The sequence below is a fragment of the Topomyia yanbarensis genome, chromosome 1 (assembly GCF_030247195.1).
Source record: "Topomyia yanbarensis strain Yona2022 chromosome 1, ASM3024719v1, whole genome shotgun sequence".
NCBI lineage: Eukaryota > Metazoa > Arthropoda > Insecta > Diptera > Culicidae > Topomyia > Topomyia yanbarensis.
In genome coordinates, this window is record NC_080670.1 from 86650240 (window position 1) to 86674385 (window position 24146).

At 40.9% G+C, this 24146-nt stretch overlaps 1 protein-coding gene and 2 long non-coding RNA genes across 3 annotated transcripts; all 3 read left to right on the plus strand.

The window, feature by feature from the left end:
* Positions 1–16545: 16545 nt before the first annotated feature.
* LOC131676336 (uncharacterized) lies at positions 16546–17177 on the plus strand. Its single transcript, XR_009303135.1, has 3 exons — positions 16546–16585; positions 16651–16727; positions 16789–17177. It is a non-coding gene; the product is annotated as an uncharacterized LOC131676336 (long non-coding RNA).
* A 271-nt stretch (positions 17178–17448) lies between these two features.
* LOC131696331 (uncharacterized) lies at positions 17449–22836 on the plus strand. Its single transcript, XM_058984877.1, has one exon. It carries the CDS (start codon positions 17449–17451, stop codon positions 22834–22836), a length of 5388 nt encoding a protein of 1795 aa, XP_058840860.1.
* A 299-nt stretch (positions 22837–23135) lies between these two features.
* LOC131676337 (uncharacterized) lies at positions 23136–23527 on the plus strand. The gene is made up of 3 exons (XR_009303136.1): positions 23136–23164; positions 23230–23306; positions 23368–23527. It is a non-coding gene; the product is annotated as an uncharacterized LOC131676337 (long non-coding RNA).
* The last annotated feature ends 619 nt before the right edge of the window (positions 23528–24146 follow it).

Here is a 24146-nt window from a genome sequence, read left to right on the forward strand (position 1 = left end):
GATACCCTTGGGTGGCATAAGGTAAAATGCTTTTCCCTTTGCATGTAGAAATCGTTCATAAAAAGTGACCATAGAATTCGTCGGCGCAGTAGAAATGAAATCACAAGTATTTATATATTTAGCATAGGTCCTTAGGGATCTGAAAAGTATGGTGTAGTCGGGCCCAAAGAGCTCTTTGATACCCTTGGGTGGCATAAGGTAAAATGCTTTTCCCTTTGCATGTAGAAATCGTTCATAAAAAGTGACAATAGAATTTATCGGCGCAGTAGAAATGAAATCACAAGTATTGAGATATTTAGCATAGGTCCCTAGGGATCTGAAAAGTATGGTGTAGTCGGGCCCAAAGAGCTCTTTGATAGCCTTGGGTGGCATAAGGTAAAATGCTTTTCCCTTTGCATGTAGTAATCGTTCATAAAAAGTGACCATGGAATTTGTCGGCGCAGTAGAAATGAAATACCAAGAATTTATACGTTTTGTATAGTTCCCTAGGGATCTGAAAAGTATGGTGTACTCGGGCTCAAAGAGCTCTTTGATACTCTTGGGTGGCATAAGGTAAAATGCTTTTCCCTTTACATGTAGAAATCGTTCATAAAAAGTGACCATAGATTTTGTCGGCGCAGTAGAAATGAAATACCAAGTACTTAGATGTTTAGTATAGGTCCCTAGGGATCTGAAAAGTATGGTGTAGTCGGGCCCAAAGAGCTCTTTGATACCCTTGGGTGGCATAAGGTAAAATGCTTTTCCCTTTACATGTAGAAATCGTTCCTAAAAAGTGACCATAGAATTTTTCGGCGCAGTAGAAATGAAATCACAAGTGTTTAGCTATTTAGCATAGGTCCCTAGGGATCTGAATAGTATGGTGTAGTCGGGCCCAAAGAGCTCTTTGATACCCTTGGGTGGCATAAGGTAAAATGCTTTTCCCTTTACATGTAGAAATCGTTCATAAAAAGTGACAATAGAATTTGTCGGCGCAGTAGAAATGAAATCACAAGTATTTAGATATTTAGCATAGGTCCCTAGGGATCTGAAAAGTATGGTGTAGTCGGGACCAAAAAGCTCTTTGATACCCTTGGGTGACAGAAGGTAAAATGCTTTTCCCTTTGCATGTAGAAATCGTTCATAAGAAGTGACCATAGAATTTGTCGGCGCAGTAGAAATGAAATCACAAGTATTTAGATATTTAGCATAAGTCCCTAGGGATCTAAAAAGTATGGTGTAGTCGGGCCCAAAGAGCTCTTTGATAGCCTTGGGTGGCATAAGGTAAAATGCTTTTCCCTTTGCATGTAGAAACCGTTCAGAAAAAGTAACCATATAATTTGTCAGCGCAGTAGAAATGAAATCACAAGTATTTAGATATTTAGCATAGGTCCCTAGGGATTTGAAAAGTATGGTGTAGTCGGGCCCAAAGAGCTCTTTGATACCCTTGGGTGGCATAAGGTAAAATGCTTTTCCCTTTGCATGTAGAAATCGTTCATAAAAAGTGACCGTAGAATTTGTCGGCGCAGTAGAAATGAAATCACAAGTGCTTAGATATTTAGCATAGGTCTCTAGGGATCTGAAAAGTATGGTGTAGTCGAGCTCAAAGAGCTCTTTGAAACTCTTGGGTGGCATAAGGTAAAATGCTTTTCCCTTTACATGTTGAAATCGTTCATAAAAAGTGACCATAGAATTTGTCGGCGCAGTAGAAATGAAATCACAAGTGTTTAGATATTTAGCATAGGTCCCTAGGGATCTGAAAAGTATGGTGTAGTCAGGCCCAAAGAGCTCTTTAATACCCTTGGGTGACATAAGGTAAAATGCTTTTCCCTTTGCATGTAGAAATCGTTCATAAAAAGTAACCATATAATTTGCCCGCGCAGTAGAAATGAAATCACAAGTATTTATGTATTTAGCACAGGTCCATAGGGATCTGAAAAGTATGGTGTAGTCGGGCCCAAAGAGCTCTTTGATATCCTTTGGTGGCATAAGGTAAAATGCTTTTCCCTTTGCATGTAGAAATCGTTCAAAAGAAGTGACCATAGAATTTGTCGTCGCAGTAGAAATGAAATCACAAGTGTTTAGATATTTAGCATAGGTCCCTAGGGATCTGAAAAGTATGGTGTAGTCAGGCCCAAAGAGCTCTTTAATACCCTTGGGTGACATAAGGTAAAATGCTTTTCCCTTTGCATATAGAAATCGTTCAGAAAAAGTGACCATAGAATTTGTCGGCGCAGTAGAAATGAAATCACAAAAATTTAGATATTTAGCATAGGTCTCTAGGGATCTGAAAAGTATGGTGTAGTCGGGCCCAAAGAGCTATTTGATACCCTTAGGTGGCATAAGGTAAAATGCTTTTCCCTTTACATGTAGAAGCCGTTCATAAAAAGTGATCATAGAATTTGTCGGCGCAGTCGAAATGAAATCACAAGTGTTTAGATATTTAGCATAGGTCCGTAAAATGCTTTTCCCTGTGCATGTAGAAATCATTCATAAAAAGTGACCATAGAATTTGTCGGCGCAGTAGAAATGAAATCACAAGTATTTAGATATTTAGCATAGGTCCCTAGGGATCTGAAAAGTATGGTGTAGTCGGGCCTAAAGAGCTCTTTGATACCCTTGGGTGGCATAACGTAAAATGCTTTTCACTTTGTATGTAGAAATCGTTCATAAAAAGTGACCATAGAATTTGTCGGCGCAGTAGAAATGAAATACCAAGTACTTAGATTTATAGTATAGGTCCCTAGGGATCTGAAAAGTATGGTGTAGTCGGGCCCAAAGAGCTCTTTGATACCCTTGGGTGGCATAAGGTAAAATGCTTTTCCCTTTACATGTAGAAATCGTTCCTCAAAAGTGACCATAGAATTTGTCGGCGCAGTAGAAATGAAATCACAAGTGTTAAATTATTTAGCATAGGTCCCTAGGGATCTGAAAAGTATGGTGTAGTCGGGCCCAAAGAGCTCTTTGATACCCTTGGGTGGCATAAGGTAAAATGCTTTTCACTTTGTATGTAGAAATCGTTCATAAAAAGTGACCATAGAATTTGTCGGCGCAGTAGAAATGAAATACCACGTACTTAGATTTATAGTATAGGTCTCTAGGGATCTGAAAAGTATGGTCTAGTCGGGCCCAAAGAGCTCTTTGATACCCTTGGGTGGTATAAGGTAAAATGCTTTTCCCTTTACATGTAGAAATCGTTCCTAAAAAGTGACCATAGAATTTTTCGGCGCAGTAGAAATGAAATCACAAGTGTTTAGCTATTTAGCATAAGTCCCTAGGGATCTGAAAAGTATGGTGTAGTCGGGCCTAAGGAGCTCTTTGATACCCTTGGGTGGCATAAGGTAAAATGCTTTTCCCTTTACATGTAGAAATCGTTCCTAAAAAGTGACCGTAGAATTTTTCGGCGCAGTAGAAATGAAATCACAAGTGTTTAGCTATTTAGCATAGGTCCCTAGGGATCTGAAAAGTATGGTGTAGTCGGGCCCAAAGAGCTCTTTGATACCCTTGGGTGGCATAAGGTAAAATGCTTTTCCATTTGCATGTAGAAATCGTTCATAAAAAGTGACCATAGAATTTGTCGGCGCAGTAGAAATGAAATCACAAGTGTTTAGATATTTAGCATAGGTCACTAGGTATCTGAAAAGTATGGTGTAGTCGGGCTCAAAGAGCTTTTTGATATCCTTGGGTGGCATAAGGTAAAATGCTTTTCCCTTTGCATGTAGAAATCGTTCAAAAGAAGTGACCATGGAATTTGTCGGCGCAGTAGAAATGAAATACCAAGTATTTAGATGTTTAGTATAGGTACCTAGGGATCTGAAAAGAATGGTGTAGTCGGGCCCAAAGAGCTCTTTGATACCCTTGGGTGGCGTAAGGTAAAATGCTTTTCCCTTTGCATGTAGAAATCGTTCCTAAAAAGTGACCATAGAATCTTTCGGCGCAGTAGAAACGAAATCACAAGCGTTTAGCTATTTAGCATAGGTCTCTAGGGATCTGAAAGGTATGGTGTAGTCGGGCCCAAAGAGCTCTTTAATACCCTTGGGTGGCATAAGGTAAAATGCTTTTCCCTTTGCATGTAGAAATCGTTCATAAAAAGTGACCATAGAATTTGTCGGCGCAGTAGAAATGAAATCACAGGTATTTTGATGTTTAGTATATGTCCCTAGGGATCTGAAAAGTATGGTGTAGTCGGGCCCAAAGAGCTCTTTGATAGCCTTGGGTGGCATAAGGTAAAATGCTTTTCCCTTTGCATGTAGAAATCGTTCATAAAAAGTGAGCATGGAATTTGTCGGCGCAGTAGAAATGAAATACCAAATATTTAGACGTTTAGTATAGTTCCCTAGGGATCTGAAAAGTATAGTGTAGTCGGGCCAAATGATCTCTTTGATACCCTTGGGTGGCATAAGGTAAAATGCTTTTCCCCTTACATGTAGAAATCGTCCATAAAAAGTGACCATAGAATTTGTCGGCGCAGTAGAAATGAAGTCACAAGTATTTAGATATTTAGCATAGGTCCCTAGGGATCTGAAAAGTATGGTGTAGTCGGGCCCAAAGAGCTCTTTGATACCCTTGGGTGGCATAAGGTGAAACGCTTTTCCCTTTACATGTAGAAATCGTTCATAAAAAGTGACCATAGAATTTATCGGCGCAGTAGAAATGAAATCACAAGTATTTAGATATTTAGCATAGGTCCCTAGTGATCTGAAAAGTATGGTGTAGTCGGGCCCAAAGAGCTATTTGATACCCTTAGGTGGCATAAGGTAAAATGCTTTTCCCTTTACATGTAGAAGCCGTTCATAAAAAGTGACCATAGAATTTATCGGCGCAGTAGAAATGAAATCACAAGTATTTAGATATTTAGCATAGGTCCCTAGGGATCTGAAAAGTACGGTGTAGTCGGGCCCAAAGAGCTCTTTGATAGACTTGGGTGGCATAAGGTAAAATGCTTTTCCCCTCTACATGTAGAAATCATTCATAAAAAGTGACCATAGAATTTGTCGGCTCAGTAGAAATGAAATACCAAGTATTTAGATATTTAGCATAGGTCCCTAGGGTTCTGAAAAGTATAGTGTAGTCGAGCCCAAAGAGCTCTTTGATACCCTTGGGTGGCATAAGGTAAAATGCTTTTCCCTTTGCATGTAGAAATCGTTCATAAAAAGTGACCATAGAATTCGTCGGCGCAGTAGAAATGAAATCACAAGTATTTATATATTTAGCATAGGTCCTTAGGGATCTGAAAAGTATGGTGTAGTCGGGCCCAAAGAGCTCTTTGATACCCTTGGGTGGCATAAGGTAAAATGCTTTTCCCTTTGCATGTAGAAATCGTTCATAAAAAGTGACAATAGAATTTATCGGCGCAGTAGAAATGAAATCACAAGTATTTAGATATTTAGCATAGGTCCCTAGGGATCTGAAAAGTATGGTGTAGTCGGGCCCAAAGAGCTCTTTGATAGCCTTGGGTGGCATAAGGTAAAATGCTTTTCCCTTTGCATGTAGTAATCGTTCATAAAAAGTGACCATGGAATTTGTCGGCGCAGTAGAAATGAAATACCAAGAATTTATACGTTTTGTATAGTTCCCTAGGGATCTGAAAAGTATGGTGTACTCGGGCTCAAAGAGCTCTTTGATACTCTTGGGTGGCATAAGGTAAAATGCTTTTCCCTTTACATGTAGAAATCGTTCATAAAAAGTGACCATAGATTTTGTCGGCGCAGTAGAAATGAAATACCAAGTACTTAGATGTTTAGTATAGGTCCCTAGGGATCTGAAAAGTATGGTGTAGTCGGGCCCAAAGAGCTCTTTGATACCCTTGGGTGGCATAAGGTAAAATGCTTTTCCCTTTACATGTAGAAATCGTTCCTAAAAAGTGACCATAGAATTTTTCGGCGCAGTAGAAATGAAATCACAAGTGTTTAGCTATTTAGCATAGGTCCCTAGGGATCTGAATAGTATGGTGTAGTCGGGCCCAAAGAGCTCTTTGATACCCTTGGGTGGCATAAGGTAAAATGCTTTTCCCTTTACATGTAGAAATCGTTCATAAAAAGTGACCATAGAATTTGTCGGCGCAGTAGAAATGAAATCACAAGTATTTAGATATTTAGCATAGGTCCCTAGGGATCTGAAAAGTATGGTGTAGTCGGGACCAAAAAGCTCTTTGATACCCTTGGGTGACAGAAGGTAAAATGCTTTTCCCTTTGCATGTAGAAATCGTTCATAAGAAGTGACCATAGAATTTGTCGGCGCAGTAGAAATGAAATCACAAGTATTTAGATATTTAGCATTAGTCCCTAGGGATCTAAAAAGTATGGTGTAGTCGGGCCCAAAGAGCTCTTTGATAGCCTTGGGTGGCATAAGGTAAAATGCTTTTCCCTTTGCATGTAGAAACCGTTCAGAAAAAGTAACCATATAATTTGTCAGCGCAGTAGAAATGAAATCACAAGTATTTAGATATTTAGCATAGGTCCCTAGGGATTTGAAAAGTATGGTGTAGTCGGGCCCAAAGAGCTCTTTGATACCCTTGGGTGGCATAAGGTAAAATGCTTTTCCCTTTGCATGTAGAAATCGTTCATAAAAAGTGACCGTAGAATTTGTCGGCGCAGTAGAAATGAAATGACAAGTGCTTAGATATTTAGCATAGGTCTCTAGGGATCTGAAAAGTATGGTGTAGTCGAGCTCAAAGAGCTCTTTGAAACTCTTGGGTGGCATAAGGTAAAATGCTTTTCCCTTTACATGTTGAAATCGTTCATAAAAAGTGACCATAGAATTTGTCGGCGCAGTAGAAATGAAATCACAAGTAGTATAAAAGTATAGTGTAGTCGGGCCAAATGATCTCTTTGATACCCTTGGGTGGCATAAGGTAAAATGCTTTTCCCCTTACATGTAGAAATCGTCCATAAAAAGTGACCATAGAATTTGTCGGCGCAGTAGAAATGAAGTCACAAGTATTTAGATATTTAGCATAGGTCCCTAGGGATCTGAAAAGTATGGTGTAGTCGGGCCCAAAGAGCTCTTTGATACCCTTGGGTGGCATAAGGTGAAACGCTTTTCCCTTTACATGTAGAAATCGTTCATAAAAAGTGACCATAGAATTTATCGGCGCAGTAGAAATGAAATCACAAGTATTTAGATATTTAGCATAGGTCCCTAGTGATCTGAAAAGTATGGTGTAGTCGGGCCCAAAGAGCTATTTGATACCCTTAGGTGGCATAAGGTAAAATGCTTTTCCCTTTACATGTAGAAGCCGTTCATAAAAAGTGACCATAGAATTTATCGGCGCAGTAGAAATGAAATCACAAGTATTTAGATATTTAGCATAGGTCCCTAGGGATCTGAAAAGTACGGTGTAGTCGGGCCCAAAGAGCTCTTTGATAGACTTGGGTGGCATAAGGTAAAATGCTTTTCCCCTCTACATGTAGAAATCATTCATAAAAAGTGACCATAGAATTTGTCGGCTCAGTAGAAATGAAATACCAAGTATTTAGATATTTAGCATAGGTCCCTAGGGTTCTGAAAAGTATAGTGTAGTCGAGCCCAAAGAGCTCTTTGATACCCTTGGGTGGCATAAGGTAAAATGCTTTTCCCTTTGCATGTAGAAATCGTTCATAAAAAGTGACCATAGAATTCGTCGGCGCAGTAGAAATGAAATCACAAGTATTTATATATTTAGCATAGGTCCTTAGGGATCTGAAAAGTATGGTGTAGTCGGGCCCAAAGAGCTCTTTGATACCCTTGGGTGGCATAAGGTAAAATGCTTTTCCCTTTGCATGTAGAAATCGTTCATAAAAAGTGACAATAGAATTTATCGGCGCAGTAGAAATGAAATCACAAGTATTTAGATATTTAGCATAGGTCCCTAGGGATCTGAAAAGTATGGTGTAGTCGGGCCCAAAGAGCTCTTTGATAGCCTTGGGTGGCATAAGGTAAAATGCTTTTCCCTTTGCATGTAGTAATCGTTCATAAAAAGTGACCATGGAATTTGTCGGCGCAGTAGAAATGAAATACCAAGAATTTATACGTTTTGTATAGTTCCCTAGGGATCTGAAAAATATGGTGTACTCGGGCTCAAAGAGCTCTTTGATACTCTTGGGTGGCATAAGGTAAAATGCTTTTCCCTTTACATGTAGAAATCGTTCATAAAAAGTGACCATAGATTTTGTCGGCGCAGTAGAAATGAAATACCAAGTACTTAGATGTTTAGTATAGGTCCCTAGGGATCTGAAAAGTATGGTGTAGTCGGGCCCAAAGAGCTCTTTGATACCCTTGGGTGGCATAAGGTAAAATGCTTTTCCCTTTACATGTAGAAATCGTTCCTAAAAAGTGACCATAGAATTTTTCGGCGCAGTAGAAATGAAATCACAAATGTTTAGCTATTTAGCATAGGTCCCTAGGGATCTGAATAGTATGGTGTAGTCGGGCCCAAAGAGCTCTTTGATACCCTTGGGTGGCATAAGGTAAAATGCTTTTCCCTTTACATGTAGAAATCGTTCATAAAAAGTGACCATAGAATTTGTCGGCGCAGTAGAAATGAAATCACAAGTATTTAGATATTTAGCATAGGTCCCTAGGGATCTGAAAAGTATGGTGTAGTCGGGACCAAAAAGCTCTTTGATACCCTTGGGTGACAGAAGGTAAAATGCTTTTCCCTTTGCATGTAGAAATCGTTCATAAGAAGTGACCATAGAATTTGTCGGCGCAGTAGAAATGAAATCACAAGTATTTAGATATTTAGCATAAGTCCCTAGGGATCTAAAAAGTATGGTGTAGTCGGGCCCAAAGAGCTCTTTGATAGCCTTGGGTGGCATAAGGTAAAATGCTTTTCCCTTTGCATGTAGAAACCGTTCAGAAAAAGTAACCATATAATTTGTCAGCGCAGTAGAAATGAAATCACAAGTATTTAGATATTTAGCATAGGTCCCTAGGGATTTGAAAAGTATGGTGTAGTCGGGCCCAAAGAGCTCTTTGATACCCTTGGGTGGCATAAGGTAAAATGCTTTTCCCTTTGCATGTAGAAATCGTTCATAAAAAGTGACCGTAGAATTTGTCGGCGCAGTAGAAATGAAATGACAAGTGCTTAGATATTTAGCATAGGTCTCTAGGGATCTGAAAAGTATGGTGTAGTCGAGCTCAAAGAGCTCTTTGAAACTCTTGGGTGGCATAAGGTAAAATGCTTTTCCCTTTACATGTTGAAATCGTTCATAAAAAGTGACCATAGAATTTGTCGGCGCAGTAGAAATGAAATCACAAGTGTTTAGATATTTAGCATAGGTCCCTAGGGATCTGAAAAGTATGGTGTAGTCAGGCCCAAAGAGCTCTTTAATACCCTTGGGTGACATAAGGTAAAATGCTTTTCCCTTTGCATGTAGAAATCGTTCATAAAAAGTAACCATATAATTTGCCCGCGCAGTAGAAATGAAATCACAAGTATTTATATATTTAGCACAGGTCCATAGGGATCTGAAAAGTATGGTGTAGTCGGGCCCAAAGAGCTCTTTGATATCCTTTGGTGGCATAAGGTAAAATGCTTTTCCCTTTGCATGTAGAAATCGTTCAAAAGAAGTGACCATAGAATTTGTCGTCGCAGTAGAAATGAAATCACAAGTGTTTAGATATTTAGCATAGGTCCCTAGGGATCTGAAAAGTATGGTGTAGTCAGGCCCAAAGAGCTCTTTAATACCCTTGGGTGACATAAGGTAAAATGCTTTTCCCTTTGCATATAGAAATCGTTCAGAAAAAGTGACCATAGAATTTGTCGGCGCAGTAGAAATGAAATCACAAGTATTTAGATATTTAGCATAGGTCTCTAGGGATCTGAAAAGTATGGTGTAGTCGGGCCCAAAGAGCTATTTGATACCCTTAGGTGGCATAAGGTAAAATGCTTTTCCCTTTACATGTAGAAGCCGTTCATAAAAAGTGATCATAGAATTTGTCGGCGCAGTCGAAATGAAATCACAAGTGTTTAGATATTTAGCATAGGTCCGTAAAATGCTTTTCCCTGTGCATGTAGAAATCATTCATAAAAAGTGACCATAGAATTTGTCGGCGCAGTAGAAATGAAATCACAAGTATTTAGATATTTAGCATAGGTCCCTAGGGATCTGAAAAGTATGGTGTAGTCGGGCCTAAAGAGCTCTTTGATACCCTTGGGTGGCATAAGGTAAAATGCTTTTCACTTTGTATGTAGAAATCGTTCATAAAAAGTGACCATAGAATTTGTCGGCGCAGTAGAAATGAAATACCAAGTACTTAGATTTATAGTATAGGTCCCTAGGGATCTGAAAAGTATGGTGTAGTCGGGCCCAAAGAGCTCTTTGATACCCTTGGGTGGCATAAGGTAAAATGCTTTTCCCTTTACATGTAGAAATCGTTCCTCAAAAGTGACCATAGAATTTGTCGGCGCAGTAGAAATGAAATCACAAGTGTTAAATTATTTAGCATAGGTCCCTAGGGATCTGAAAAGTATGGTGTAGTCGGGCCCAAAGAGCTCTTTGATACCCTTGGGTGGCATAAGGTAAAATGCTTTTCACTTTGTATGTAGAAATCGTTCATAAAAAGTGACCATAGAATTTGTCGGCGCAGTAGAAATGAAATACCACGTACTTAGATTTATAGTATAGGTCTCTAGGGATCTGAAAAGTATGGTCTAGTCGGGCCCAAAGAGCTCTTTGATACCCTTGGGTGGCATAAGGTAAAATGCTTTTCCCTTTACATGTAGAAATCGTTCCTAAAAAGTGACCATAGAATTTTTCGGCGCAGTAGAAATGAAATCACAAGTGTTTAGCTATTTAGCATAAGTCCCCAGGGATCTGAAAAGTATGGTGTAGTCGGGCCCAAAGAGCTCTTTGATACCCTTGGGTGGCATAAGGTAAAATGCTTTTCCATTTGCATGTAGAAATCGTTCATAAAAAGTGACCATAGAATTTTTCGGCGCAGTAGAAATGAAATCACAAGTGTTTAGATATTTAGCATAGGTCACTAGGTATCTGAAAAGTATGGTGTAGTCGGGCTCAAAGAGCTTTTTGATATCCTTGGGTGGCATAAGGTAAAATGCTTTTCCCTTTGCATGTAGAAATCGTTCAAAAGAAGTGACCATGGAATTTGTCGGCGCAGTAGAAATGAAATACCAAGTATTTAGATGTTTAGTATACGTACCTAGGGATCTGAAAAGAATGGTGTAGTCGGGCCCAAAGAGCTCTTTGATACCCTTGGGTGGCGTAAGGTAAAATGCTTTTCCCTTTGCATGTAGAAATCGTTCCTAAAAAGTGACCATAGAATCTTTCGGCGCAGTAGAAACGAAATCACAAGCGTTTAGCTATTTAGCATAGGTCTCTAGGGATCTGAAAGGTATGGTGTAGTCGGGCCCAAAGAGCTCTTTAATACCCTTGGGTGGCATAAGGTAAAATGCTTTTCCCTTTGCATGTAGAAATCGTTCATAAAAAGTGACCATAGAATTTGTCGGCGCAGTAGAAATGAAATCACAGGTATTTTGATGTTTAGTATAGGTCCCTAGGGATCTGAAAAGTATGGTGTAGTCGGGCCCAAAGAGCTCTTTGATAGCCTTGGGTGGCATAAGGTAAAATGCTTTTCCCTTTGCATGTAGAAATCGTTCATAAAAAGTGACCATGGAATTTGTCGGCGCAGTAGAAATGAAATACCAAATATTTAGACGTTTAGTATAGTTCCCTAGGGATCTGAAAAGTATAGTGTAGTCGGGCCAAATGATCTCTTTGATACCCTTGGGTGGCATAAGGTAAAATGCTTTTCCCCTTACATGTAGAAATCGTCCATAAAAAGTGACCATAGAATTTGCCGGCGCAGTAGAAATGAAGTCACAAGTATTTAGATATTTAGCATAGGTCCCTAGGGATCTGAAAGGTATGGTGTAGTCGGGCCCAAAGAGCTCTTTGATACCCTTGGGTGGCATAAGGTGAAACGCTTTTCCCTTTACATGTAGAAATCGTTCATAAAAAGTGACCATAGAATTTATCGGCGCTGTAGAAATGAAATCACAAGTATTTAGATATTTAGCATAGGTCCCTAGGGATCTGAAAAGTATGGTGTAAACGGGCCCAAAGAGCTCTTTGATAGCCTTGGGTGGCATAAGGTAAAATGCTTTTCCCTTTGCATGTAGAAATCGTTCATAAAAAGTGATCATGGAATTTGTCGGCGCAGTAGAAATGAAATACCAAGTATTTAGACGTTTAGTATAGTTCCCTAGGGATCTGAAAAGTATAGTGTAGTTGGGCCCAATGATCTCTTTGATACCCTTGGGTGGCATAAGTTAAAATGCTTTTCACTTTGCATGTAGAAATCGTTCATAAAAAGTGACCATAGAATTTGTCGGCGCAGTAGAAATGAAATCACAAGTATTTAGATACTTAGCATAGGTCCCTAGGGATTTGAAAGGTATGGTGTAGTCGGGCCCAAAGAGCTCTTTGATACTCTTGGGTGGCATAAGGTAAAATGCTTTTCCCTTTACATGTAGAAACCGTTCATAAAAAGTAACCATATAATTTGTCGGCGCAGTAGAAATGAAATCACAAGTATTTAGATATTTAGCATAGGTCCCTAGGAATCTGAAAAGTATGGTGTAGTCGGGCCCAAAGAGCTCTTTGATACCCTTGGGTGGCATAAGGTAAAATGCTTTTCCCTTTACATGTAGAAATCGTTCATAAAAAGTGACCATAGAATTTGTCGGCGCAGTAGCAATGAAATACCAAGTATTTAGATATTTAGCATAGGTCCCTAGGGTTCTGAAAAGTATGGTGTAGTCGGGCCCAAAGAGCTCTTTGATACCCTTGGGTGGCATAAGGTAAAATGCTTTTCCCTTTACATGTAGAAATCGTTCATAAAAAGTGACCATAGAATTTGTCGGCGCAGTAGAAATGAAATCACAAGTGTTTAGATATTTAGCATAGGTCCCTAGGGATCTGAAAAGTATGGTGTAGTCAGGCCCAAAGAGCTCTTTAATACCCTTGGGTGACATAAGGTAAAATGCTTTTCCCTTTGCATGTAGAAATCGTACAGAAAAAGTGACCATAGAATTTGTCGGCGCAGTAGAAATGAAATCACAAGTATTTAGATATTTAGCAAAGGTCCCTAGGGATCTGAAAAGTATGGTGTAGTCGGGCCCAAAGAGCTATTTGATACCCTTAGGTGGCATAAGGTAAAATGCTTTTCCCTTTACATGTAGAAGCCGTTCATAAAAAGTGATCATAGAATTTGTCGGCGCAGTAGAAATGAAATCACAAGTGTTTAGATATTTAGCATAGGTGCGTAAAATGCTTTTCCCTGTGCATGTAGAAATCATTCATAAAAAGTGACCATAGAATTTGTCGGCGCAGTAGAAATGAAATCACATATATTTAGATATTTAGCATAGGTCCCTAGGGATCTGAAAAGTATGGTGTAGTCGGGCCTAAGGAGCTCTTTGATACCCTTGGGTGGCATAAGGTAAAATGCTCTTCCCTTTACATGTAGAAATCGTTCCTAAAAAGTGACCATAGAATTTGTCGGCGCAGTAGAAATGAAATCACAATTGTTAAATTATTTAGCATAGGTCCCTAGGGATCTGAAAAGTATGGTGTAGTCGGGCCCAAAGAGCTCTTTGATACCCTTGGGTGGCGTAAGGTAAAATGCTTTTCCCTTTGCATGTAGAAATCGTTCCTAAAAAGTGACCATAGAATCTTTCGGCGCAGTAGAAACGAAAACACAAGCGTTTAGCTATTTAGCATAGGTCCCTAGGGATCTGAAAAGTATGGTGTAGTCGGGCCCAAAGAGCTCTTTGATACCCTTGGGTGGCATAAGGTAAAATGCTTTTCCCTTTGCATGTAGAAATCGTTCATAAAAAGTGACCATAGAATTTGTCGGCGCAGTAGAGAAGAAATCACAAGTATTTTGATGTTTAGTATAGGTCCCTAGGGATCTGAAAAGTATGGTGTATTCGGGCCCAAAGAGCTCTTTGATACCCTTGGGTGGCATAAGGTAAAATGCTTTTCCCTTTGCATGTAGAAATCGTTAAAAAAAAGTGACAATAGAATTTATCGGCGCAGTAGAAATGAAATCACATATATTTAGATATTTAGCATAGGTCCCTAGGGATTTGAAAAGTATGGTGTAGTCGGGCCTAAGCAGCTCTTTGATACCCTTGGGTGGCATAAGGTAAAATGCTCTTTCCTTTACATGTAGAAATCGTTCCTAAAAAGTGACCATAGAATTTGTCGGCGCAGTAGAAATGAAATCACAATTGTTAAATTATTTAGCATAGGTCCCTAGGGATCTGAAAAGTATGGTGTAGTCGGGCCCAAAGAGCTCTTTGATACCCTTGGGTGGCATAAGGTAAAATGCTTTTCACTTTGTATGTAGAAATCGTTCATAAAAAGTGACCATAGAATTTGTCGGCGCAGTAAAAATGAAATACCAAGTACTTAGATATATAGTATAGGTCCCTAGGGATCTGAAAAGTATGGTGTAGTCGGGCCCAAAGAGCTCTTTGATACCCTTGGGTGGCATAAGGTAAAATGCTCTTCCCTTTGCATGTAGAAATCGTTCATAAAAAGTGATCATAGAATTTGTCGGCGCAGTAGAAATGAAATCACAAGTGTTTAGATATTTAGCATAGGTTCGTAAAATGCTTTTCCCTGTGCATGTAGAAATCATTCATAAAAAGTGACCATAAAAGTTGTCGGCGCAGTAGAAATGAAATCACAAGTGTTTAGATATTTAGCATAGGTCCCTAGGGATCTGAAAAGTATGGTGTAGTCGGGCCCAAAGAGCTCTTTGATACCCTTGGGCGGCATAAGGTAAAATGCTCTTCCCTTTACATGTAGAAATCGTTCCTAAAAAGTGACCATAGAATTTGTCGGCGCAGTAGAAATGAAATCACAAGTGTTTAGATATTTAGCATAGGTCCCTAGGGTTCTGAAAAGTATGGTGTGCTCGGTCTCAAAGAGCTCTTTGATACTCTTGGGTGGCATAAGGTAAAATGCTTTTCCCTTTACATGTAGAAATCGTTCATAAAAAGTGACCATAGATTTTGTCGGCGCAGTAGAAATGAAATACCAAGTACTTAGATGTTTAGTATAGATCCCTAGGGATCTGAAAAGTATGGTGTAGTCGGGGCCAAAGAGCTCTTTGATACCCTTGGGTGGCATAAGGTAAAATGCTTTTCCCTTTACATGTATAAATCGTTCCTAAAAAGTGACCATAGAATTTTTCGGCGCAGTAGAAATGAAATCACAAGAGTTTAGATATTTAGCATAGGTCCCTAGGGATCTGAAAAGTATGGTGTAGTTGGGCCCAAAGAGCTCTTTGATACCCTTGGGTGGCATAAGGTAAAATGCTTTTCCATTTGCATGTAGAAATCGTTCATAAAAAAGACCATAGAATTTGTCGGCGCAGTAGAAATGAAATCACAAGTATTTAGATGTTTAGTATAGGTCCCTAGGGATCTGAAAAGTATGGTGTAGTCGGACCCAAGGAGCTCTTTGATACCCTTGGGTGGCATAAGGTAAAATGCTTTTCCCTTTGCATGTAGAAATCGTTCATAAAAAGTGACAACAGAATTATTCGGCGCAGTAGAAATGAAATCACAAGTATTGAGATATTTAGCATAGGTCCCTAGGGATCTGAAAAGTATGGTGCAGTCGGGCCCAAAGAGCTCTTTGATAGCCTTGGGTGGCATAAGGTAAAATGCTTTTCCCTTTACATGTAGAAATCGTTCATAAAACGTGACCATAGAATTTGTCGACGCAGTAGAAATGAAATACCAAGTATTTAGACGTTTAGTATAGTTTTCTAGGGATCTGAAAAGAATAGTGTAGTCGGGCCCAATGATCTCTTTGATACCCTTGGGTGGCATAAGGTAAAATGCTTTTCCCTTTACATGTAGAAATCGTTCATAAAAAGTGACCATAGATTTTGTCGGCGCAGTAGAATTGAAATACCAAGTACTTAGATGTTTAGTATAGGTCCCTAGGGATCTAAAAAGTATGGTGTAGTCGGGCCCAAAGAGCTCTTTGATACCCTTGGGTGGCAGAAGGTAAAATGCTTTTCCCTTTGCATGTAGAAATCGTTCATAAAAAGTAACCATGGAATTTGTCGGCGCAGTAGAAATGAAATACCAAGTATTTAGATATTTAGTATAGGTCCCTAGGGATCTGAAAAGTATGGTGTAGTCGGGCCCAAAGAGCTCTTTGATACCCTTGGGTGGCATAAGGTAAAATTCTTTTCCCTTTGCATGTAGAAATCGTTCATAAAAAAAGACCATAGAATTTGTCGGCGCAGTAGAAATGAAATCACAAGTATTTAGATGTTTAGTATAGGTCCCTAGGGATCTGAAAAGTATGGTGTAGTCGGGCCCAAAGAGCTCTTTGATACCCTTGGGTGACATAAGGTAAAATGCTTTGCATGTAGAAATCGTTCATAAAAAGTGACAATAGAATTTTTCGGCGCAGTAGAAATGAAATCACAAGTATTGAGATATTTAGCATAGGTCCCTAGGGATCTGAAAAGTATGGTGTAGTCGGGCCTAAAGAGCTCTTTGATACCCTTGGGTGGCATAAACTAAAATCTAGTATTTAAAGGTGATTTAAAGATATTTCGATATTGAATTGAGGTACAAAACGTGAATTACTTAAACTAAAACTTCATGAACTTACGATCTACTTAAAATTAATGCAGGTATTAAATAGCGGACTGTATTATTTCTAATCGCCCTTAATATACTTGGTCTAGCCTAGAACACGACCAGATTAGAGGTAACATAAACATGACACAGCAATCCTGTGAATAATCGCTAAAACCTAACCTAACTTACAGTGGCTAATACGTGGAGTAAACTACCAAGGAGGAAACAATTAGAAGCCTAAGAGGGCACTAAACGTAAGAATTTACCTATTCAACTAAATACTAACTAATGTAAATCTAAAATTTTAGGGATTTTATAATCCTCGTAGAATAAAGATTATAAAATCGGAAAGGCCGTGGTTTCTCTGCAACAACTTATAAAATCCGTTTAAAATGCCATCAAAGAAAGTTGGCAACAAATCGGCGAAGATTCCGCCGCCGACGAACGTGAGCTGCAATATGTGCAATTCTCCGGACAATAGTCGAATGGTGCAGTGCGACGACTGCAACAAGTGGTATCACTACAGCTGTGTACATGTAGATGAAGGGATCGCTGATTACGACTGGTGCTGTGACGAATGCGTGACGAAAAAGTCCCAGCCAGCGGGAACTTCAACTCCAGTTTCTTCTAATGGGCAGGAGCTGGCTGTTACCATCGTAGATGAATCATTGACGGTCGCGCCAACAACAAAAGCTACTAACGTTGGTGATAACGCTCTATCTGCCACCGGGGCCACAGGGCCAACGCTACAATGTACGGATAATAGTGACAACGCAAAACTACGTCAAGAAATCGAAAAATTACGCTGCATGTTTCAGACACAGCGTACCAATTTTGAACATCAGATCAATATGCTAGAGGAGCAGAAAAACACATCGATGAACGAGCGGATCTACAAACTCCAAGCACAATGGAGTATGCGTGAGAATCAGCTACAAAAGGAGATCGCACTTCTCAAGCGAAAGCCTGACAATGTTGCTATAGAGACAAAGTCACAGAGTGAAACAAAGTCAATCGTGTCATCAAAACGAACGACAAAAGACCGTGAACGTCGTCTAATAGCTCTAAAAGAACGGCAAGCTTTGGAAATGAGACACCTTGAAGAACAACTCGTGCTGATGGAAGAATGCAGTAGTGAATACGAGTTCGCAAACGAAGAAGAGGAAAATATCAGCTGTAAGGAGAAAGTTGATAAATGGTTGGAGAACGGACCTCACCCCGATACTTCCATAGCTCCTACGCCGGTCTGCTCCGACGTACTATCCGTTACTTCAAAGAGAAACACGAATAGCAACCGCAGTACGACCGGTAACTATTCTCAACACGCGCGGGCTCTCTCAAAAAACCAACTGGCTGCACGGCAAGCCGTATCTAAACATCTACCAACCTTCTCCGGAGATCCTGAGGATTGGCCCCTATTTTTTGCCACATTCGAGAGTAGCACTGCAATGTGCGGGTATACCAACGAGGAGAACATATTTCGCCTAAGACGCTGTTTAAAAGACAAAGCCTTCGATGCAACGCGAAGCTTGCTGCTACACCCAGACAATGTGGGTACGGTGATGTCTACGCTGAAAACCTTGTTCGGGCGACCTAACCTTATCGTTGGGGCAATGATCCAGAAGATTCGAGACATACCACCACCGAGAATCGAAAAACTGAATACAATGATCAATTTCGGCGTATCAGTACAGAACTTATGCGCTACTATACAGGCCTGCGAGTTAGACGAGTATTACTACAACGTAACAATCCTTCAGGAACTAGAAGAAAAACTTCCACCAACAGTTAAACTTAGCTGGGCGCTAACCCGCAAACCTATTCGGAGAGTGAAACTCACAGATTTTAATGAATGGCTTAAAACAATCGTGGAAGCTGCTTGTGAAGTTACTACCCTGGACGTGGACATAGTCGGGAAAACAGAGAAGAAGAAGAATCAAGGATTTTTAAACGTTCACTCCGAGTGTCTGTCGGAAAGCCCGCGTGAGCCAGCGACAGATGATTGTATCGTCTGCAAATCGGATTGCGAGACCGTTGCCAGATGCAAACGTTTTTTGTCTATGAACGTAGATATGCGCTGGAAAGTATTAAGAGCCTGCAAACTCTGTCGTAGGTGCCTAAGAAAGCATTTCACGTCCTGCAACGCCAAAGATCCATGTGGGCAAAATGGTTGCACATTTTTACATCACAAATTGTTGCACAATGATACCAAGCACAGGGACGCAAGATTAGCGTCACCCTCTCCACCTACAGATTTAAATCAGTGTTGCAACATTCATCGCAGTGGCGTCGGTTCCGTATTCTTTCGGTACGTACCGGTTATTATAAAAGGAAAAGGGAAATCAATTGCAACGTTTGCGTTCCTTGATGATGGGTCATCATCAACCCTGATGGAACAAGAGCTTTACAACGAACTAGGCTTGGAAGGAACCCCCCAGCCACTCTGCCTGAATTGGATGGGTGGAACCAGTAGGTGGGAAAAGAACTCGGTTAAGCTTTCGGTCGACATATCAAGTGTGCACAGCCCTGATAAACAATATCGCCTATCCGGAGTTCATACAGTCGCAGAACTCAGACTACCAGAACAGACATTGTCGATCGAAGATCTGAGTCAGAGATATAAGCACCTCGAAGGACTTCCTATTCAATCATATTCCAGAATCGCTCCCAGAATATTAATCGGGATGAACAACTGTCGACTCGGGCATGTACTAGATAGTAGAGAAGGCAGAGATAACGAGCCTTCAGCAGCTAAAACTCGACAAGGTTGGATTGTATACGGTCCGTGCTTCAGCTCATCACAACCAAATGCAATTATCGATCACGCCGTTCATCGTTCGTATCATATCTGTGCTTGTAACAAAGGCCATGACGAGGACTTACACGCAGCCGTTAAAGAGTACTTCGCTTTAGACAGTATGGGAATAATTTCACCCCGCAAAACTCTACAATCAAAGGAGGATGAGCGCGCCATACGTTTACTTGAACAGTGCACCACTCTAAAGAACGGAAGATACGAAAGCGGTCTTCTTTGGAAGTACAACGACGTCCGGCTTCCGAACTCCAGATCAATGGCACTCACGAGAACGAAATGTCTAGAGAAACGAATGGAACGTGAACCAGAACTAGCCAGTATGCTCAAATCTAAAATAAGCGAATATGAGGAGAAAGGTTATGTACGAAAGTTGACCTCTACAGAACTGAAAATTCATCGCAATCGAGTGTGGTATCTACCGGTTTTTCCGGTCGTCAACCCAAACAAACCAGGCAAGATTCGCATTGTCTGGGATGCAGCAGCGGAGGTCCGCGGAATATCTCTGAACTCGCAACTTTTGAAAGGACCCGACCTACTCAATTCTCTAGTTTCGGTACTGTATATGTTTCGAGAATATAAGATCGCCATTACAGCGGACATACGCGAGATGTTCCACCAAGTGAGAATGAACGAGAATGATCAACACTGCCAGAGATTTTTTTGGCCCGCCGAAGAACCCGGAGGCAAGCCTCATGAATACATTATGACCGTCCTGAGCTTCGGGGCAACCTGCTCCCCAGCCACAACCGAATACTGCATGAACCTTAATGCCCAGCGATTCGCCAAAGAATTCCCACGTGCTGTAGAGGCCATCACGAAACATCACTATGTGGACGATATGCTGACGAGCGTGGAGGAAGTCGAACAGGCCGTTAAGCTGGCGAAAGAAGTCCGCCACATTCATTCTCACGCAGGATTCGAGATAAGAAACTGGCACTCAAATTCCGATCACCTACTGAACAAACTTGACGCTAAACCGCACGTCGAAACGAGCCTCAGCATAGATTCAGAGACTGCCATCGAAAAAATACTCGGCATGTGGTGGGATACGAAAACAGATTGCTTCACCTTCAAGCTTTCCCCACGACACGATGGCGACCTGCTCTCGGGACGAAAAATCCCAACGAAAAGAGAACTCCTTCGAACACTGATGACTATCTTCGACCCACTGGGACTGATCGCCAACCTCCTAATGTATCTGAAAGTGCTTTTACAGGAAGTATGGAGATCCGGTGTGGGCTGGGACGAGAAGATTAGCGGCAATCTTCTGGATAAATGGAGAGTGTGGCTTCGAGTGCTTCCAGGCGTTCAATCAGTTGCGGTACCTAGGTGCTACCGCAAACATACCTCAGCGTCCGATGAAACGACGACAATCGAACTCCACACCTTCGTAGATGCGAGTGAGAGCGGCTACGCAGCGGTGTCGTATTTCAGGTTCGAAGAAGGCGATGAAATAGAATGCGCAATAGCAGGAGCAAAAACTCGCGTAGCACCGCTAAAGTTTGTGACTATTCCCCGACTAGAACTACAGGCAGCAGTACTGGGGGCTCGACTTGCTAAAAGCATCGTGGAGCATCATAAACGTCCGATCGTAAAGCGCTACTTTTATACAGACTCAAAGGATGTCATGCACTGGATTAACTCCGACCATCGTCGGTATAGCCAATTCGAAGCTGCACGCGTGAGCGAGATACTTGAATCTACTACAACAACCGAATGGTACTGGATTTCGACCAAACTCAATGTTGCGGACGAAGGTACAAAGTGGCAAAAGCTTCCCGACCTCTCACCGAACAGTCGCTGGTTTAGGAGTCCAGAATTCTTGTGGACAAACAAGATAAACTGGCCAACCCACTGCAACAGCTTCGGATCGACGGATGAAGAACTTCGCCCTACCGTTCTCCACCACAACGCTTACGCGTCGATAATAGCGTGGGAACGCTTCTCGAAATGGAACCGATTGTTACGCTCGGCAGCATGGGTGCAACGATACGTATCAAATCTTCAACGGCAATCAAGAAGTGAGGGTCTCCAGTACGGTCCTCTGTCTCATGAAGAGCTGAAACGAGCAGAAATGTGCATCTACCGCCTGGCCCAGAAAGAAATGTTCCCCAAAGACTATTCACTGGCTTCACACCCTATCAAAGCAAATACACAAAAGCGTCTCAAAGAAAAAGGTCAGCTGTCCAAACTACATCCCATAATGGACGAAAGCCAAGTTTTACGCATTCCAGGAAGAATAGACGAATGTAACTTTGTTGGCGATCTCGCTAAACGACCAATATTCTTGCCCCGGCAACACTACATAACAACACTTATAATTCGTGAGGTTCATAAGCTCTATCACCATCAAAATCATCAAACGGTTCTGAACGAACTGAAGCAGAAATACTATATTCCCAAAGTACGTACACAGTGCGATCGTGTTAGGCGAAACTGTCAATTTTGTAAAATACGAAATACAACGCCACAGCCACCAATGATGGGCAGTCTCCCTGCAGCCAGGTTAGCAGCCTACGCAAGACCTTTTTCGTATATAGGTATAGACTACTTTGGTCCACAAGAAGTACTAGTAGGGCGCCGTGTTGAAAAACGATGGGGTGTGCTAATAACATGCCTCACTGTGCGCGCCATACACATTGAAATAGCACACAGTCTTACGACGGACTCCTGTATCATGGCCATACGCAATTTCATGTCTAGAAGGGGAGTTCCGCTCGAAATTTATAGTGATCGAGGGACGAACTTCATCGGTGCAGATCGGGAGCTGAAAGAAATTTTGAAAACGGTTGACCAGGATCACATGGTGAGAAGTTTTACAACATGTTCTACGCGCTGGATCTTCAATCCACCTGCCTCTCCCCATATGGGAGGGAGTTGGGAACGACTGATACAGTCGGTCAAGAAAGGACTGGCGCAAATAAAGCCACGAAGACTGCCTACGGACGAGATTTATCGGAATATGCTAATGGAAGTTGAGATGGTCGTAAATTCTAGGCCATTGACATACGTTTCAGCCGACAATGAATCAGCACCAGCTCTAACACCAAACCATTTCCTCTTGGGAACATCGAATGGCGTTAAACCCTTCTTCCTATTCGACGACGGCGCAGATACCTTACGCAAAACCTGGAAAATGTCTCAAGTTTACGCAAATATCTTTTGGAAACGTTGGTTAACGGAATACCTTCCCAGCATCACGCGTAGAACTAAATGGTTCCAGCCGGTAAAACCTATTAAGACGGGAGACATCGTAGTCATTGTGGACCCCGCATTACCAAGGAACTGCTGGCCCAAAGGTCGTGTGGTTTCCATTTCCCAATCGAAGGACGGGCAGGTACGAAGTGCTACAATCCAAACATCCGGAGGGTTGATGGAACGGCCCGCTGTAAAGATTGCAGTTCTGGACGTTGGACCAACATAGAGTAGGCTGCCTCCACGACAGCATACTGGGGGGGAGTGTTACTACAAAGCCCCTCGTCCACAATTAATCTTCTTTACCCGTACCGTACAAGTAAACTAAACGTCAGCCAATAGGCAATGACTCATGAGAATGTCAAATCAAAGAATTATAAAAACGGTCTTAGCTTACGTCTTAGAATCTAGTGATCGATGGTGTTAAAACGGTAAATTTACTACTAAACTTAAAACTATTGAAATATTATACTACATCTAACTTATAGGCTACAAGTAAACTAAAATCTAGTGGTATTTAAAGACGGTATTTAAAGATATTTCGATATTGAATTGAGGTACAAAACGTGAATTACTTAAACTAAAACTTCATGAACTTACGATCTACTTAAAATTAATGCAGGTATTAAATAGCGGACTGTATTATTTCTAATCGCCCTTAATATACTTGGTCTAGCCTAGAACACGACCAGATTAGAGGTAACATAAACATGACACAGCAATCCTGTGAATAATCGCTAAAACCTAACCTAACTTACAGTGGCTAATACGTGGAGTAAACTACCAAGGAGGAAACAATTAGAAGCCTAAGAGGGCACTAAACGTAAGAATTTACCTATTCAACTAAATACTAACTAATGTAAATCTAAAATTTTAGGGATTTTATAATCCTCGTAGAATAAAGATTATAAAATCGGAAAGGCCGTGGTTTCTCTGCAACAAGTGTATTCCTACCGATTAGTTGTTTACATAAATCGCTCCAACTATTTTTACTTTTTGACGAGATTTGTGAAGTTTTTATCGTTGTTTGTCGTGTTAATCGACTCAGTATTTTGTTTTTAACATTGTTATTGTGCAGTGTGAAAGTGTCTCCTGTTTGCTTTTGTGTTGCGAATAAATCAGCGAAGAACGTAATTGAGTGAACTTCTGTGACTTAACCACCAAACTTTCCACCGACCGCAGCGCCATCTATATTTCATTGTTCGCATTCTCAGATCGGCAAGCATTATGGCAAGTGCATGTGATCACTGCGCGAAAACCGTCAAATCGGATGACGACTTTATTGAATGCATGGGTTTTTGCAAAAATGTGGCACATATGCAATGTGGGAAACAACTTAACAAGCCGTTTTTGAAAAAACTTGCGGAAAGCCCAGGCCCGTAGCCAGGATTTTGTTTCGGGAGGGGCTTAAAAATTATTGCATAAATGTATTAATTCTGATGACTTGAAACAATCACTGGAAACTGAACGTAATTATGAAAAGTTCTTAGTGAAAACAATTCCAAAAATAAGACAATAGACACTAAAAACTCTAATAAT

Coding starts and splice junctions, on each gene's coding strand:
- LOC131696331 (XM_058984877.1), top strand. CDS start 17,449: ATGCTAGAGGAGCAGAAAAACACATCGATGAACGAGCGGATCTACAAA.